The 19419-nt window shown below is 37.2% G+C and overlaps 1 protein-coding gene across 7 annotated transcripts in view; it reads right to left on the bottom strand.

Annotated features, from left to right (window-relative positions):
- Nucleotides 1-19419, bottom strand: part of ARL15 (ADP ribosylation factor like GTPase 15) — a 405338-nt gene that overhangs the window by 237974 nt on the left and 147945 nt on the right. For 6 of the 7 annotated variants that reach the window (XR_009353775.1, XR_009353776.1, XM_059173965.1 and 3 more), the window contains exon 3: nt 12774-12833. The exons of the other annotated variant lie outside the window; for it this stretch is intronic. Coding sequence is in view for 4 of the 6 variants with exons in the window: in XM_059173965.1 (XP_059029948.1) it covers nt 12774-12833 (60 nt within the window). In the remaining 2 variants the exon portion in view is untranslated. The remainder of the gene's footprint in view (nt 1-12773; nt 12834-19419) is intronic. 7 annotated transcript variants of the gene reach the window in all.

The following is a 19419-nucleotide window of genomic DNA, read 5'->3' on the forward strand; positions in this document are numbered from 1 at the left end:
TCCTATAAATGGGAGAGAAGTTTACCGCAATATGGGAATACTACCTTATGGGTTCTATTTTGTCCCGCTTCTTTCAATTAGCATAATTACTTTGAGATTCATCCATATTATGGCATGTTCCTATAGTTCTTTCTTTTTTTATTGCTGAATACTATTTCCTTATATGGATGTCATATATGTTTATCCATTCACCATTAAGACATTTGCATTGTTTCTATTTTTCTTATTATAAAGTTGCCATGAACACTTAAGTACAGTATTTTGTGTAAACATAGGTTTTTGTTTCTCCAAGAGTGGAATGGCTTGATCCTAAGATTGGTTTGCATTTATCTTAAAAGGCTGCCAAACTGTTTTTCCAAGTGTTGTACCCATTTTACATTTCTACTGGCAGTGAATGAGATTCTAGTTCTTCCGTACTCTTTGCAGAATACTTGGTATATTGAGGCTTTTAAAATTTAGACATTGTGTGTGTGGGGGGGGGTTAATTTCTATTTCCCTAATAACTAATGATGGAGAGCATTTTTTGCATGGGCTTTATTTATCTTCTTTGATAAAGGATATGTTCAAAGCTTTTGCCCATTTTTGAAATGTTTTTCTTATTATTGAATGTTCTTTATATATTTTGGATACAAGTTCTTTATCAGATACATGATTTCCAAACAACATTTACTGAGCCAATAAATGGCCTTTTCATTCTCCAGTAGTGTCTTTCCAAAAGCAGAAGTATTATGAAATCCAATTAACCAATTTATTCATGGGTCATACTTTTGGTGTCTTATCTAAGAAATCTTTGCCTAACCCCAGGTCACAGATCACCTTAAGTTTTCTTCTACAAGTTTTACAGTTTTAGGCTTTATATTTAGGTCTAGAATCTTTTTTTTAAACATGGTATAAAGGTCAGGGTAAATTTTTTTTTTTTTTTTTAATTTAAAGGTTTGAGAGAGAAAGCATAAGCGAGCACAAGTGGGATGTGGGGGCAGAGGGTAAAAGGAGACCCAGACTCCCCACTGAACAGGGAACCCAAAGCAGGGCTTGATCATGTCCTGAGCTGAAGCAGACATTTAACTGACTGAGCTACCAAAGCACCCAGTATTAGGGTAATTTTAAATCTCGTTTCATGTAGGGGTTTTGTTTTGTTTTTTTGTTTTGTTTTGTTTTGTCTCTCTGCCACTGATTCCTAATTTTGTTGGATTTTAGTCAGAAAACATACATGGTCATATATAAATTTTAGGGGTATTTTAAAAGAACATAACTTTTCTATTTGAGTGTAAAATTCTGTAATGATCAACTAGATCCAGTTTGTTAATTGGCTACTTAAATCCTTTATATAATTTTATCTATTTGATCTACTGTCTTATAAAGAATTATGGATAAATTCTTCTGATTGTGGATCTTTGTTGGCTTTTTCTTACATTTTTCTATTTTAATTTTGTATAGTTCAGAATTATGTAGATAAATATATAAAGTTTCCTGATTACTCAGTTATCCTAATAGATCAACATGGAAAACTCTCTATTCTTAATGTTCTTTGTTTTGAATTTTGTCTCCCAGTACGTTCTTTTCAGTGGTTTTCAAGGATTTCATTTCTATCCCTTTATTTCTACCTTGCTGCGTTTTATTGTTGCAGAAGTATCTCTTAGAACCGATATAGTTGAATAGGTTTATAATCAGTTTTTATATCACTCATTTAAAAGGGGAATTTAATCTACTTGCATTTATTTTGATTACTGATGTATAGATGTTTTCTAGGTCTCATGACTATTAATTTTGCTATTTTTCCATTTTTGCATTTTGTTGAATGTATCAAATATCCTTAGCTTTCTATCTTTATAGTGTATTTTCTTAAATTTTATTTCTTAAAGAAAAATTCTCTTTGGGCACCTTGGTGTCTCAGTTTGTTAAGCAACTGCCTTCGGCTCAGGTCATGGTCCTAGAGTCCCAGGATAGAGTCCCGCATCAGGCTCCCAGCTCCATGGGGAGTCTGCTTCTCCCTCTGACCTTCTCGCCTCTCATGCTCTCTCTTACTGTCTCTCTCTCAAGTTTAAAAAAAAAAAAAAAAAAAAAAAATCTCATGGGGCACCTAGTGGCTCAGTCAGTTAAGTGTCTGACTTAAGCTTAGGTCATGATCTCAGGGTCCTGGGATCTAGCTCCATGTTGGGCTCCCTGCTCAGCAGGAAATCTGCTTTTCCCTTTCCCTATAACCCTCCGTGCACTCACTCTCTCTCACTTTCAAATAAAATCTTTAAAAAAAAATTCTTATGAACAAAGTTCACACGAGAAAAAAAAATTCTACTTGATCCCAATGAACTCACTCCATTCCCTAAGATAATTATTTTTTCTATTAGCTGAATGTGTAAGTTTTCAGATTTTTAAAAAATTCTTTCATGGAGAGATCATCCTACTTTCACTGTTTTAGTATTTGCCCTTAATTTTTATTTTTTTAAAATTCTTTTTTAGGATTTTATTTATTTATTTGACAGAGATCACAAGTAGGCAGAGAGGCAGGCCGAGAGAGAGCGGGAAGGAGGCTCCCTGTCTGGTGGAGAGCCTGATGCGGGGCTCCATCCCAGGACCCTGAAACCATGACCTGAGCTGAAGGCAGAGGCTTTAACCCACTGAGCCACCCAGGTGCCCCTACCCTTAATTTTTAAAGATACATATTTAAATTTCAATCTTTCTTTTCATTATAATCTACAATCTAAAGAAAATAGACTTTGATTCTCTCTACCTGACATCTCTCATGCTAAAATCAGAAATAACTCACTTGTGTGTTCCTGTGGTTAGAATTAATAATTTCTTTTTCTTCACAATATGCCTAGATTTACGACTTTTCTTGGCCTCAGAAGACCCATTAAATTTGAATAGTCTTTTTAAGGTTTTTCTATTTTCTTTGGTTACTTTAATCTCTACAGTTTCTCTTTACTCTCCCTTTCCACCTCTTCGAGGAATGTTAGAAGTTCTATGAACTATTCCTTTGGTCTTCTCAAATTTCTCTCATACTTTCAGAGCTGGCCTTTAGCAGGGTATTCTGAGGAAATCCCCTAGTTCAGTCCTTGGTTTTATTAATTTACATCTGAGATGTGTCAACAGATATGTCACTTTAAATTTTCATTTCCCTAGTTCCATTAGATTACTTTTCATGAATACAAAACCCATGTCTCTGAATGTCTTCTTCTGATCACTCTATTACCTCTAGGTCCTTAGATACTTTTTCTTTTGATGGGGTAAGCTTTGTTTGATGCTGCTGATTTCCCTCATATTGTGGTATGCTGTGATTATATACTTATCTTTTGCTTGAGAATCTATGTCTGCCAGCTCTTCTGTTTACCATTGCCTACTTCCAGTGATTAATAGGGACAGACAAGTGGCTTCTCTCCCGTATGTGTGGGCTTCCTAACCCACCTGGCAGTCAGTATATTACTAGGACACTGCCTTGGCCTGAATCTAGCACACACTTCCAAGATTTAGTTTGTGGGTAAACACAGCTGTTATCCACTACTTAACACAAGGGGAGAAGAAAAATAAAAGAAAGGCATGGCTCCAGATGTAAAGCCCCAATTAATAACTCTGATAAACTCTCTGATTAATAATCCTGATATATTTTCCTTCTACTTCATGTTTCCATGGCCTATATCTCAGTCTTTGTCATATTTCCTTTCTTCATTGTAGATTAAATCTGTATTATAGATTTAACTTAAAAGCGTTGTCTGATTTTTGTCATTTTGTGAGATATTGGCAAAGAAGGGGAATACACATTTAAAAAACCAACCTTCAATTTTCAGTCATAAGTATTATGTATTAGTGTATGTATTAAGAAGTGAACTTTATATGATAAATTCTTTACATTACTTCTCACAATGATGCCATAAAATATCAGTGAATTTCAAGTTTAAAATTTTCAAGCATTTTCAGTACAGAGCTTTTGGTAATACTTTGGACCTTAAGAAATTAAAACTAACACATTTACAATGCCTCAAAACAAATTTAACCAGTTCTATTTCGTTCAGTTCTAGGATAGGTCAGAGCAGCTACAAATATATTACATCTTGAACAATTGTCAAGCTGTCATTCTAATTATAGAAATCTAGTAAAGCTGTTTAATCTTTTCTATGAACTTTCATAATCTTTATGGCCAATATTACTCATCTATCAAAATAACCAAAGAAATGGGCTCATGACTGTATGCATGCACACGTGGGAATTATATATTTAGGGGATGGCACCCAGTATTTATTAAGTATTCACTGAAATGAATTTAATACAAAACACCATTGCGCTTCTGAAGGGTTTAGCCTTACTCTAGTATCTTATAGCATAACTTGGCAAATCTCTCTCCAGCCTGGAACTGCAGGAATGTTTTATATCACAACATGATAAACTCTTAAGATTACAGTGTGTTTTTTCAATTATTTCTAACTTTATGGACTGGTATGCTAAACACTGTTAATAGGATTGAGTACAGGATGCAATTAAGATCATACTGAAAGGAGAAAGAGATATTACAGAGGAAAAGAATCTAGAAAAAAAAAAAAAAAAGATGAGACAAGTCAAGGAGTTGACAGTGGATATGGTTTATGGATGAAACGAAATTAGACCAAACCCACTGCCACTTCCATGACTTTTGTCCCAGATTGTTCCTAAACTGTCTTATCCTGTGCGAGGTTTCCTTTGTCCTTTCTAGATGATCCTAACAGCATCTCACACTCAATCCTATTATAGTATTTCCCACACCAGACTGTAATGCCAGCACAGTGACAAGTGACTATTAGTTCATATTAGTAAATACCAACAATTTAATATTAGTTGGTATGTATAGCTGTTTCACACAAACACAAAAAGAAAACAGATTTACTGAAATGTCTACTCTAACCAAAAAAAAAAAAAAAAAAAAACACCGAAGTCCAGGTTAAATGAAAATAGAAAAATAAAGCATTATAATCATGCACAGTTGTTAAAGATGGGCTCTATGGTTCTTTGGGGCCACAGTGAAGTAGATACTATGGGTTTCAAGATAAAAATAAACTAGTTCTATTGTATCAAACAGGAGAATGGTTATCAGCATCCTCAGCTGCTAGAAAAGCAAGCAGCCTTGGAAAAGTTAAGAGGCTTGCCCAGTGTGCCATGGCTTATTTTGATAGAGAAAAATACTGGTTCCTTGACTTGCAGTATTGTTGCTGCAATACCACGCTGAAACCAAATACACAATGAAAATTCGTTGCTATTATGACAAACCCCTGGGAGAAACAGAACTATCTATTCTCTTCTAAAGGTTAGGAAGCTCAGAACCCAGCATGAACGTTCTGTGAGGAAGTTCGGTAGAGTTGGAAGATATGATATGACCTGACTACCCCAAACAGGAATCAATGGGTGAGGGAGCTACACTAGAGGCACATGAAACCCCTCTTTTCAAGGCACATGAAACCCCTCTTTTCAAGGTGGGGGTGGTCAAAAGGCCAGGACACTAGTTTCTTGAACATTGTGTGTGTGTATGTGTGGTATATGTATTACAACTGTGTGTGTGTGTGTGTATTTGTATATTGTCTTAGAAGAATGAATTGTTAAGTATTATACAAAACTATGACTGGGAAGTCAAATTTTTAAAAAATTTCCTAGGGCATTTTTCCAGAAGAAAACAAAAATTAAGGTCAGGTCTACATCAGCCAGTAACAGACTTCTGGGCCCCCAGATTCATTTATTTGGCTCGGCTGACTATTTGGCTCAGTTTTCCCTTAGCAAGTGTAAAAAACGCTTGAACACCACCACCCTGGGATTCTGTTCAACCAATTCAGATAGCTGTGGCCTTTCAACTCCCATCCAAGTGACTTGGCTTTATCCCAATATCATTTCCCCTAGTAGAGCCTAAGCCTAAGTGAGAAAGTACACAGCTCAGAGAGCCAGGAGTTAACTGGCTGTTCCCATTCCAGAAAGGTCTGGTTCTTCTCCTAGATAAGGAAACAATACTATATCAAGAAGTTTCTATATTCAATGTATCACACTGGAACCAAACTATAAAAACAGAATTAGTGGAAATACCACTGTCTATCTTAAAGCATCTCTCGAGGAGCTTTAGGCAACTGCAGTTTTCTTTTCCAGCCCCAATCCCTTGGGAAATAAGTAGTGATGATTTATTAAAACTTACATTTTGCAGATAAGAAAACAACAACAAGAAGTTCAAATGCACAGAGGGACAGAGCGCCTTGAGGCCACACTCTACTTGCTGAACCTCATTTCTCCGTTATAATTCTATACATCAAATATGGAATATGTACACTTAACTTGTGTGTGGCTGACTATGATTTAGCAGACAGCATGATTGTAAGGGATACAGTGGACCTGGCCTTCTTCAGGCCCCCACTCTGTAATGTCATGTTCCCTTGCCAGTGTCATGGTTTCTTGCCACCTTAATCCAGAGAATTCCATGTTTGGAGACATCTAAACGAGTTTCTGAATGGCAAGCTGTTCTCTCCTACACCACCAAGCAGTATTTTAACTCCACTTGTCCCTTAAAGCAATGTGGCAATAATGTCTTCCAGCCTATCTATACTGTTTCTAATATTCAACCAATTTATTGGTACAGTCTTCATTCCTCCCTCTGTCTGTTGGACGGTATGACTCTCAGAGGCAGTGACAGTAAATTTCAAGGTATTTAGCTGGATTTTTTTTTTCTTAAACAGGAGGTGGTAGTGGGGCTATGGAGGCAATAATCATAGTATATGTAGGAGAGGGAGAACACATCAAGTGAAAGAGCTACTTTTCCTTCTGAATTAAGTTTTAATGTAAGATTCTAAAGGAAGAAAGCTTTATTTTGGTGAAAGACATCAAATGGCCTGGGTATAGAAAGCAGAAATTAAAATGATGAAGGCAGCAGTGCCCCCTGGGTTGCCTGTCAAGAAATTTGCCCTGTACAGTTTCCGGAGAAATTAAGAAATGCAAATAACCTGGACAGATTAACAGCACCCGAAGATAACTAGCAGGATACAAAGAAACAGCACCTTTCACTATGAGGAGGCGGTGTACTCCTTCAGGCAAACAAAGAAACAAGACAGAGTCAACATCTGTTTCATATAACAGCTTGGCTGCTGAAAGAAGCAACCTTTAAAAAAAATGGCTTAGCTGACAATCCTCAGAAATCATTCAATCACTATTGCAGGGGTTGAAGTAAATGGGTAAGGGAACACAACTTGCACTTTTCCACACAACCCTCACCACCTTCTGAAGAAGAAAAGTTGTCTTGTCTTTAGAGAGAAAAAAAAGTGCAAACAAAAATCTTCATGAACTTTCTTTCTGATTGACAACTAGCAGCAAATACTGAAGTATAGAAGACAACTTACTGCTTTTTAGCTTTTGCCTTTCTAAGTGTCAACGGGGAAGACAAGACTGCTAAAGAGTTGACTGGGTGGGGAAACGACTCAGACATAACTCATTAGAATATCAGAGGGAGAAAACAAGTCATTTGACAAAACCAATTGTGGTTCCAGAATCCAGTCAAGGAAAGAAAACGGAATATTATGACGTCTGGATCCTCATCGATTCATGGTAACAAACCAAATGTGTTAAGAAATGAAAATTTCTTCTCTGGGCTCTATCGGTGTGCAAAGGCCATTTCAAAAGCAAGAGAAAACTATCTCCGAGTGCATCTGTAGATTTAAGAACTGGAAATTTCGGGACGCCTGGGTGGCTCAGTGGGTTAAAGCGTCTGCCTTCGGCTCAGGTCCTGATTCCAGGGTCCTGGGATCGAGTCCCGCGTCAGCCTCTCTGCTCAGCGGGGAGCCTGCTTCCTCCTCTCTCTCTCCCTGCCTCTCTGCCTCCTTGTGATTTCTGTCTGTCAAATAAATAAATAAATCTTTAAAAAAAAAAAAAGAACTGGAAATTTCTAAAATGAAAAAATGACTAGAGCTGGAAGGTCACTGCAGTGGGACTGGTGCTTTCAACTCAGCTACATGGCAGATGCTTCATTCACCTTAGTACTGTGGTTACAATACATAAAGCCAAACAGAATGACAGCAATTAGGAGGCTTTATGATAGAAGAGATTTTTCAGGTGGAAACTGAAACCAGAGGGAAAGGTGATAAGGTACATGAGACAAAAACACTTAATATTAACACGTGTGTACTGCCAAAAACTATGCAAGGCTGCTAACCAGAAGACTCCAAGGAGGTCCCTTCCCTGAGACTTCTCAGTTTAAACAGGTTCGGGGCAGGGGGAGATCACCTTTTCCATAAGGAAGCAAGGCATGACCGCAAAGAGAAAAAGCAATCAATATGTGACTTGGGTTATTTCGAGACACCTTGGGGAAAAGGCTTTATTGAAAGATGTTTTTTGATGGGGTGGGGGATGGAGAAGGGGAAGGGTGTGATTACAACAGAAATCTTCCAAAAATGTTAGCTACGGGTCACGTGATCTCTCAGTAGCTGCCTTAGGTTAATTTAGTCTTCACAATGGTTATATAATGCAGGAATTATTATGGCTACATTTTTTTTTTAAATTTATTTATTTATTTATTTGAGAGACAGTGAGAGAGAGCATGAGCGAGAAGAAGGTCAGAAGGAGAAGCAGACTCCCCATGGAGCCGGGAGCCCGATGTGGGACTCGATCCCGGGACTCCGGGATCATGACCTGAGCCGAAGGCAGTCGTCCAACCAACCGAGCCACCCAGGCGTCCCTTATGGCTACATTTTACAGATAAGGAAGCAGAGACACAGGAAAATGGACTTGCCTAGAATCCTACGGAATGGTTGGGCATCCTCTAATAGGAAGAAGGGAAATTTGCTGAAAGATTCATCCTTCTGTCTGGTCAGGATCCTGCTAGGTGTCTTGTAGGACATCCAGAATAATAAACAGCACAAGACAAACAGAGTAATTAATTAAAACTAAAAAAGGATTTAGATTAGTTTCAACAAAAACCTCCCAAATGAAAGAATTTACAAGAAAAACAAATCCACTGAGCAATACTACAGAATGTCCTTTGAAGAGATCAGAAAAGCCCTGATGGATGGTATTAAAAATCCCGTCAAGTATTGAGGGGATTAACCTAGGAATTCGTTCTAGGCCTGTAAATAGTAGTATTTGGCTTTCCTCAAGGAGAGAAGCACACAAGAGTCGCCCCTTGTGTCCAACAGCTCGCCTATGCAAGGACTGGGCGTCTACCTGCCACTATAACCACTTCCTAGAACTCAGCCTCGGGATATGATACATACTTAATAAATATCTGTTGAATAAATGAAATAAAAAGAATAAAAATATGAAAATGATGTGTTCGTGCAAGCCTTGAGATAGACTGAAAAGTTGAGGTTCCAAGTGATTCAGAAGCCAGGCTGGAAGAGATCGGAAGGGAAACAGGACTCTAGCAGGGAGGGGAGTCAGAGACCAAAGTGAACAAGAGTCTGACTTGAAAGTCAAAGAGAGAAAATGAATGACAGAGGCAGCGGCAGGTAGTGCGTGGAAGCACTTCTCTTGCGCCAGGCATGGAATAAAGTGTTCCACATGGAGAGTAACTGGTTAAGTGCTCAGATGCACACCGACCTCCTCCCAACAGCCTTGATCAAGTCACTCAGTGCCTGGCTGTCCTGTGTCTCATCACCTGTGAGACAGTCATAGCACCTACTCATTAGGCACAAAGCTGCGAAAGTGAAATGAGAACTTCACTGGAGGGAGAGAAATGGGAATAAGCAAAAAGAGAAAAACATTTAGAGTTTCAATTTCATGTAAATATAGGCATCATCAGTGCAGCCTGGTGGGTGTGAGAGCTCAGTCGAGGACAGCAAGTCATTCTCAAAATAGTGAAAATGGACCCTGAACATATACCATCAGGCTGGGCTGATTAGGTCTATGTCTGTGTCATGTCTTACCTTGACCTCACAATTTCATTTTCCAAAATTTCATTGATTTCAAATGTTTGTTTTCATGAATGTCTCCATAATAAATAATAAAAAAAAATCACAAGTTTCTTCAAGGCAAGGGATATATTTTAGGTATCTTTCATTCTCAGCTCCTAGAATCTTGCTTGATATACAATTGTGCTAGAACAACTGCATGAATGGTAGGAAAAGACCACCTGAGAAAATCTGAGTGAAAATCTTAAGAGTTTTTGAGTTTTGGAAACACTCTCCTAAGATAAAGTTGAGAACACAGAACTATGTATGTATATGCTATGCATACAAGTTTTATATATGCACAGACACAAACATCTATCAGCTGTGTATGTAAACAAACTTTCTTAAGATCTCCCAATAGTGATTTTCATTTAACTCCACTGGTCAATGTTAATTCATTTCATTCCGTTTCTTACTAGATAAGGAATACAAGTTCATGCCTTGTATTTTGAATGAGTGAGATGTTTAACTTAAGGTTTAGAAGCAGGATGATGGGGAACCTTGGAACCAGCTGAAAGGGTTCCTCCTCCTGGCAGGGAGGTGCAGGGGTCATACCAATCTCCTGAATTAACCCTACCATAAACACACCCATCTGGGCAACCCCTAAGCCAGCGACATCATGGCACTCAGTACTGCTAACTACCGTCTATCATCTTAAATTGCTCCCTTGATTTCAAGATTTTTCCCTGGATCACACAACCTGACTGGACTTCTGAGAAACCCTCTATTGTTACACAAAGGGTTCGTATCTTCACACATTGATCCTAAAACACTCCACTTTTTCCTCTTGAAATTTTCACTCAACCTACCTCCTCTCAAGCAACTGGACTTCAGCTGGTTACAAATCTCCCTAAATGCCACGTACGTGTGTATTATGTTCGGAAGAGTTTCTTACCACATAAGAGATACCCTGAATCCTAGGAAAGCTACACTCTTCCCATGGGTTAGCCTACTTTCCCTGCCTTCTTAGGTGAGACAGAGCCTAGTGTGCAATCCTCTTCCAGGCAGAGAAAGCCCTCAAAAAGTATTTATTAAATAAAGGACTTCGTGAAGGCACAATCAAGGAATCAACTCCCTCCATAGCTTGCCTTTGAGCATTCAGCACAGGACACACAATGAGATTCTGCTCAGACAAATCACTTTCTCCTTGAAACAGTCTGACGGAAAACAGAACGACTAAAAGCGAAAGGGTAGAATACCACATGCCAAACACATTCTCGTTAGCCTGGAACTCGTGTACCTGTCCCAACCCTGGAAGTTTTAGCTTTTACCTGTATCTCAAACTATCACAGAATAACCATCACAGGAACCAAAATATTACCACCAAACTTTATGGTACCCTCTTTATTATAAAGGCCATTACTGCAATTGTTAGGGCAGAGGTTTTTCAGCAGAATTAAACCTTGTCTGGGATTAGACAGAACGCTTCCGTCCTGTAATTTTTCTTTTATTGTATTGAATTTCAGTGTAACAGTGACACACAGTCCAGGCTACAAAAATTCCCTGAAGCCTTCACTTCAGTTGTCCAGACACATTCACTACCTGTATCATCTACCATCTATAATAAATGCCTTATCAACTAATCAACAGTTTCTTACACCTGGAGGGGGTTCAACAAAAGTATCTAGCCTAGTAGTAAAATCCTTATGAAGTATCAACCACATTGAAAACCAGTAAAATTCTCAAACCATACATTTCAATTCCATGGACTTTTACAATATATTCTCTGTAATTCTATGGTCACTGAGAAGCAGAGTCACTGGAAACCACAAAGTCGTATTAAAATATTCAACCTAAAAGAGCAGTCTTTTGAAAATTTTAATGCAGAAAAATTATTCCATGACAAGAACACTCATGCTTTAGAATTTTTATAGTCATTTGACAAAATCAAATGCCTTAATGGATAAACCAGAATTTTTCAACCATGGTTGATTTAAATATTAATGCTACGAAAGTCAAAGGTAGCTATAAAAAAAGACTGATAGGAGTAAACTTGTCCTAGATATAACTCTCTAAAACACCTAAGAAGATGAGCTAATACATAAGGGGAGATAAAAATAAGGTGGCATCAAACACTATTAAAATGGCATAAAGTTTGTGTTTCAATTGCATCAAGTTAAAAATAGGTCACTTAGAATGAACTTAGAAAAAAGTGGGGGAGGGGAGAGGTCAATATCACAAAGTGATTAAAGAGATGGAAGAGAACTTTCTTCTAAGTCATTAAACTCACCAATATGATCCTGAACTTCACAGCACTTACCATTTTCCTGTGCCATTAGAGAATTTAGTAGGTTCACTGAATTGACTGATTTCTTTGTTAACCTATTTACATGGGTTAAGACCCTGACTGACATAAAACACAACCAAAAAATCCCAGACAGAGAGTGTAATGAAAGACTGAGTGATGTATAGTTTGGGGTACAGCCTATCCAATAAATGTGCTTGACCAGCAAAGAACCCATTGGCAAAGATTTATTATCGGAACAAATACATTCTAAAAAGATCTAATACAACGGTATGAATACAAACTACTCTAAAATACAGTTCTTTGCCCTCCATAATGCATGGCTTATCTTTCTGTTATATGAAAACTCTCTTCCCAACTTCTCGATCAGGAATAAATTTTTTGAACAGATAAAACCAAAGAATATGTAGCATATGAAACAGAACCAACAGCATGGTTCTCTAATTAAAAAGAAAAGAAAAGAAAAGAAAAGGCTTATTACTTAGAAGTCTTCAACAAACTTTAAAACATATAAGGAGAAAGACATATCTCTATTACCAAAGGAAAAGGTAAAAACGAATCACCCGCTAGAAGAACAATTTTTAAATTACATGTAACATTAATACCAAATTAGCGCAAATTTAAGCCAGACACAGAAAGGATTTTAAATGTTATACCTCCAAGTTCCTTTACATTCAAGATGGCATTCTGGAATGGCACTGCTTTTATACTAAAACCTAAAATTAAAAAACAAAAACATAAAAAAGGAATTAGCATCTTTTCCTTTAAAAATACATAAAATGCTCAAAGCCTTTTTAAGGCTGATTAAGAGCCACTTTTTATAGCCTGTATTTATGCCAGAAATAATTCAAGATACATTGATAACACATCATCCTCTTCAAATTCTCAAAACACTGTTGTTTGTTACAGCAAAATCTAACTCTTTTTCAAAATACTGCCCTATTCTTTAATATGTTATGTCACCTGTAAATTTTATCAGTTGTAAGAAAGACATCTGGAAGTACAGAGAAACTTCAAAGAAAATATTAGATCTGTGAGGACCTTTGCATCTAATTCCTAAAGTTAATTGTCTCTCACATAGAACTCAGCAACTCTAGAGATTAAGGTACCTAAATTATAACACATTATATTAGAATTACATAGGATTTATGTCAGAATTTTAAGAACATGGTTAATATCATACATATATTTTTCTTAAAAGTTAATCGTAATTGTCTACTTATGCATAATCATTTTATAATATGCACAGTAAATGATTTCTATTAAAATATACTCAGAGTATAGTTTTTTAAAATTACATATTTAGGACTTAACTATTATCATTCAAGTCATGATTGACTTCAACATATCTGGTTCACAGGTTTTAGTATAAAAGCTTAGCAGGTGGAACATACATACTTATATACCAACAAATACACTATTTCTGGAAGAATCCACAAGAAACAAACTAGTGAGGATCCCTGGGACAGATGGGGATGTGGAGGTCTTTAAGTTTCCTTTTATTTCATTTGAATGTTTTTGCTATCTACAAGGACTTTTTAAACTAAAAGCCATAATTTTTAAAAGTTAATTTATTCGGTAATTTCTAACCACTCGTTCTAAGGTATTACACATCAGTATGTGCAATTTGAAGATAATTTCTTAGAAAAGAGATAATGACTTAACAGTATCAGATACAGAACTACTTTAATTTGAAAGAAGTCATAAAACTATGATAGGTGCCTGGAAAGGTAAAAATGATACATGGTTTGCTGTGGATAAGAGCAATTCTTTTGCATGGTTCTGCGTTACTGTATAAAAACAGAAGTCAATATGTATCTTTTTCTATCCTGCCCCATTATTACCACTCTTTTGCTATATGTTGTCCTAGCACTTTAAAATTATATATAGTATCTTCCACTTAAGGCCGTGAATATCACCTAATGGTTAAAAAGGGACTTTGGAGTCAGAACCAGGTTCAAATCAGCTCTGTGGCTGTAGGCAACCTACTAGCCTTGGCTTTCATCATCTTTAAAATGGGAATGATAAGAATCTGATAGCTTCTACCTCATGTAGTTATAAAAATGATAAAATATATATATATATATTATGTTTATCACAGTGCCTGACACAAATAAGCATACAATATGTGATTGTTAGCATTCTCTATCCACTGGTTGTGTATTGATGATTTCATCATTAGCTATGCATGTCTCTTGCCTGCCTCAATAGTATATAGTACATAGATACACATATAGATACATATATGTATCTATATACTATATATATAGGGTATATAGTATATATTTCTCTTAAGAGAAATCCTGGGGGCTTATTTACTAATCTACTTAACTAGAGCTACAGATATTACCACTGAATGAAAAGTACCATTATTAGAGTGGCGAAAGTGTGAAGAGTCGAAATTTCTGGTCTAGGATGTGAATGTTCACTGGGCCCTCTATGGCTCATCCCAAACACAGCCCTCCCATGTGGGTTGTATGCAGACTGACACAGTTGCCACACGTTACAGTTAATGGTGTGTGCAGTCACTGAATCTTAGTAAAACAGCAGAAGGAATGAGGAGGCAGTCCCGTGTGGTTGAAGCACTGGCATGTACGTGGGCCTGCAGAAAAGCCTCTCCAGGTGTCTGGCCTCTGGGAAATTAAGGAAAGTCAGTGCCAATCACAATGTTCCTGCTGGCACCGAAATCTGCCTGCAGGAGACGTGGATGTCTAGAATGTATCTACCTACCTCACAGGGGTATCATATGAATTAAAAGGCAATGATTGTGAAATTCTGAAAACGAAAAGCTCTACGCAAATGCTCAGTAGTCTATCAGTGGCTATGTTCAGGATAACTCAAGTATGGATTTTCCAGAGAGATGAGACAGGCCCCAATTTTGAAAAAGACACAGTTATGGAGCACACCAGCAATATTTAATTTGCTGTGAATCTTAAAAGCTGACAATATGCAGGTGCCCAAGGAAAGGAACAGCCTTTCAGAAATTGCTGCACCCATATGCAAAACACGTCTTTCGAAATTTATAATCCAACAAGCAGATTATATCATTGTTACCCTCTTTAATCCTCAGAGATATAATAAATTGACTGCAAAAATGTCCTCAAATGTTCACGCTAAGCAAAGTAACCTAGCAATGTTATTTATGGGCATATAAATGTTTCTGCAGAATACGCATGTTTTCTCTCCAAATAGAACATGTGTGGCTAGATTTATACTGCAAATGTATATACAGTCTTCCATTTTGCTGTCTTCGTATTTTTACAGTATAGCTGTGGTAATGAATGTTCAGAGGACAAAGCCTACATAATCAGTCCAGAAAATAAGAAAAGATGTACTACACATGGAAGAGAAACAATTTAAAAAAATTTTTTTTCTTAGTTATTCTAAATGTTTGCAAGGATTAAGAAGATTTAAAATTTAAAGCCACACTTTCAGTTCACCAAAAGGGTAACCAAGAAGAATGACTATCAGATCAACCCTATTTATTCTTTTACATTGGGTTGGATGAAGTCAAAGGGTAGGGGGAATATTAATATTTAGTAGAGATATAAAGGTCAAACCATCAAAATACTTTGAGGAATAAAAATCACCAGGAGAGCATGAGCTCCAAAGAAAGAAAACCTGGGTTCCAATTCTGGCTCTACCATTATCAACTAAACAAGTTACTTAACCCCTCTATGCCTCAGTTTCCTCATCTGTAAATGAGAACAGATGGTACCCAGTGCTATCAAGCGTTTAGTAAATAAAACTACGATTTCAAAATATGAACAGTCCCCAATTGACTACTAGAGGCTTTAAATTTCTCCCAGTCAAGATCACAGGTGGTCTCAAGGTCTGTTACATCACAAAAGCAGTGGTAAAAATTAAACATACAGAACTGGAAACATCTGAGGACTATTATAAACTACACATCTGGTGCCTTCCAGAGCATTTCCATTCCCTCTTTCCTCTCTCCTAATTCCAGTCAACAAAGCTTGTTGATTTCATCTACAAAACAGTTCTCAAATAGGTCCACTTCTCTCCATAACCTTGACCAAGCTGCCACCACCATCTGGACACCTTTAAGAGCCTCCTAACTCAATGCTTTGCATCTACCGTTGGCCTTCTCAGTCACCTCGACACATCAGCAGAAGTGATCACCTTGAAATTCACATCTGTTCATATCACTCCCCCCAGCTAAAACCTTCAGGTAGCATCTCACTACTCAAGCTATAGTTCAAAACACCTACTGAGGCTCGACCTGTCTGGTTCTTCTTTCCTTTTCCAGGTTTGTTTGGATCATTTCCCCTCATTTTCATCTTTGGTTCCTAAAACAAGCTACGTCCTTTCTAGCTCAGGGCCTCTGTGCGTTCTGTTCCATTAGTACCCTTTGCCCCTCTGGCAAACTCTTCATCCTTCAGCTGTGGTTTTAACTTCACTTCATCAGGCAAGCCTTCCATGGTGTTCTTGAAATGGGCTGATTTGGCAGCATCCATGTTCTTTCAGTATTCAGTACTTCTATGTAATTTTCTATGTAATTATCTATCAGTTTCTTTGTTTTAGGCCTGTTCCTCAGTTAGAGGCACATTAACATGATCTCAGTATTTCTTTAAAGATCTTTGCTAAGGGTTTTTATTTATTTCCTGATTTAACTGTCAGAACAATCCTAACACCAGTACTACTATTGAGGAGGAAAGTGAGCCAGAAGGCCTAGGTGCCCTGCCAAGACTACTAAGTACTATCTTCAAAACTTCACCCCAGGCCTTGTCACCAAAGCTCTACACCTCCTCTGGATACCAACAGCCTGACTGACTCACAGGTCTCTGTCCAATTTTGAACTAAATACTGGTGAAACTGATGGTCAAAATACAACCCTCTATTCTGCCTTGTTATAAATAAAGCAATAGGAAGAACCAAAGTTAAGTGTTCTTGGGGCCACACTACAATGCCTTATTAATGGAAAATAATAAAAATAGCTTGAGTTCAGAAAGTACTTTTTCATCAGCATTAACAAAACCAGGAACTTAGGAGGGGAGAGAAAAGGTCCAACTTGGCCGTGACACTAGGCTTGATCACTCTTCCTTGTCCGCAAAGCAGGCAAGCTCTGATACTCGGCAAAGGTGGTCACTGTGCTGATGTCCTTGAAGTCCTAGCCACAGCTCTCAGATTCACCAGCCCCATTTTTCCTTGACCTTGAATCCCTTCCATCTGCAAAATGAGTGGACTAGATAAGCTCCTTGAGGTTTCCTCTAGCATTAGTATTCCATTATTTATATTAAACAAGAAAGAGGAAATAACAGTTACAACGGAGTCAATCATCAATGGCCTCTAGTATTTGGCTGAAAGCCTTGTGGGCAGGTCTCCCCAGACCCCACTCAAACAAGTTGATGGCTGAAGCCTAAGTTACGCAGTCATTTTTTCCTGGCCTCTCTAAGCTACATTAGTAAGACTGAAACCTCCCCTAAGATTTAACCCCACAAATTTTAATAAATATATGACTTAGTAATTCTTTGGGGAAATAATTGTTTGCATAGACTTTCAGTTTTTGTCTTTTAGTCCTTAAATGCAGAAAAACCTGTGATACGAGGGAGATGGATGGGACTTTTTTTTTATGCAGGGAAAGCATTCCCGGAATTGTAACAAAATTAGTTTGGGGAGTGAGGCTGGTCTATTTTTACTCATTGTGTGGAACACATGAGTATCTTATTTGGATCTACAGCCCAACTACCCCCCCAACCCACCAACACACAGGTCTGCACACTTGCACATGGACACTTAGTGTGTACTTCTGAAATTCTTGGATCACTTTAACAACTGCTAAAGGCAAAGGCATTCCACAGATCTGGTGGCTTTGACCTAGACCAGGGCATGATTTACACCATGGTAATTTTGTGACATTTGGACAATTCTTCCAATATAGTGAGATTCTTCTAAATGTGATTTCGGTCTCTTAAAAACAAATTTAATCCACTGGCATTGATTAAACAATCCTTTAGCAGATAAGAAAATTGGATTTTCTAACTTGTTTCTCTTGGTGACTTAACACATATGCAGCAAATACTTAAGTTTCTAAAAATACTTCATTCAATTTTTCATGGACGTTTTCCACATTTCTGTCAAATTTTCGTGATCTTTTTCTATTTTAACTACCACTCGACTGTTTACAAGTGAAGTAGTAAGTATCAGTAGAAGAGATCTTCAACCTTTTTCAATTCCAGGTGCTAAGCTTTCTCCAGGTTACACCGCTGTATTATCTCAAGCCTTTAAACTCTATTCCTCCAGTTCAGAGTCTCTTTGTAATCAACAGGTTAACAACCCTTTTATCAACAAATTCCTCATGCATCTCCAGTCAAGGAATTCACTCAGGACAGAGATCACTTTTGTTTCTCGACCAAGGTGCAAGCTTTCCAATCGCTCTCTGGAGGGTTTCTTGGCCCTTTAAGTTTTGACAACTTAAGTACCTTCTAAAAATTATGTCAAAGGTAAAAGATCTTGAAGTTAACCATCCAATAAAGTTTGGACTCCCTTTGCTTCTGAAGAAAGAGAAGACATTTCTGTCTTGCTAAAATTGGATGGACATAATCTTTCTTGTTATGCTTTTATTTTAAGAAACAAATTCTCAAAGGTAGATTCTCTTTTCAGCCATTCCCAACTCTTCCAAAAAATATTTTACTTTTAATTGGCTTGCTATCAAAGCATTATAGAGAAACAATTTAAAATAACAAAATTTCACATATAATTCAGCCATATCAGAGCACAGCTATTTTTACATGTTCTTTTCTTGCTTTTCATTCAAAGGCACAGTTCAATTTTAAAACAAACATAATTTTTTTTTCAACAGAAGACTTTTTCTCTAATCTATAATCTTTTCAGTGGAGGTACTACAATTTAATTAATAAACTCCCTTGCTATAGGAAGTTTAGAGTTTTAGTTCTACAAGTGTTATAAAGAATCACTTTGTGAGTATGGTTTCTTTGATATTACATACTTAAATTCTCAGTGGCATAATTGCTAGGTGGAAAGATGTTAATCTTTTGGCAACCTTTGATTTATATGAATAATTGCTTTTCAAGAAAAAGGACAATCCCAATCCCAATCCCACCACTCATGCATACTACCACAATCTTACCAAGCGCTGGGTCTCATCAGAAAGCAAAACCAATACTGGTAGATTCGAGTTTAAAATTAACATGTTTCTGGTTTATTCTCTAGTCAAATTGAATTTCTGGCCAAGTGGAACCTTTCCCACTTACTTCTTTGCCATTAATTCTTTTTATGAAATTATCTTTTAATTCATTTATCGATTGCCTTCTAGGTACTATT

This window comes from Mustela lutreola, chromosome 5 (genome assembly GCF_030435805.1).
Source record: "Mustela lutreola isolate mMusLut2 chromosome 5, mMusLut2.pri, whole genome shotgun sequence".
NCBI classification, from domain to species: Eukaryota; Metazoa; Chordata; class Mammalia; order Carnivora; family Mustelidae; genus Mustela; species Mustela lutreola.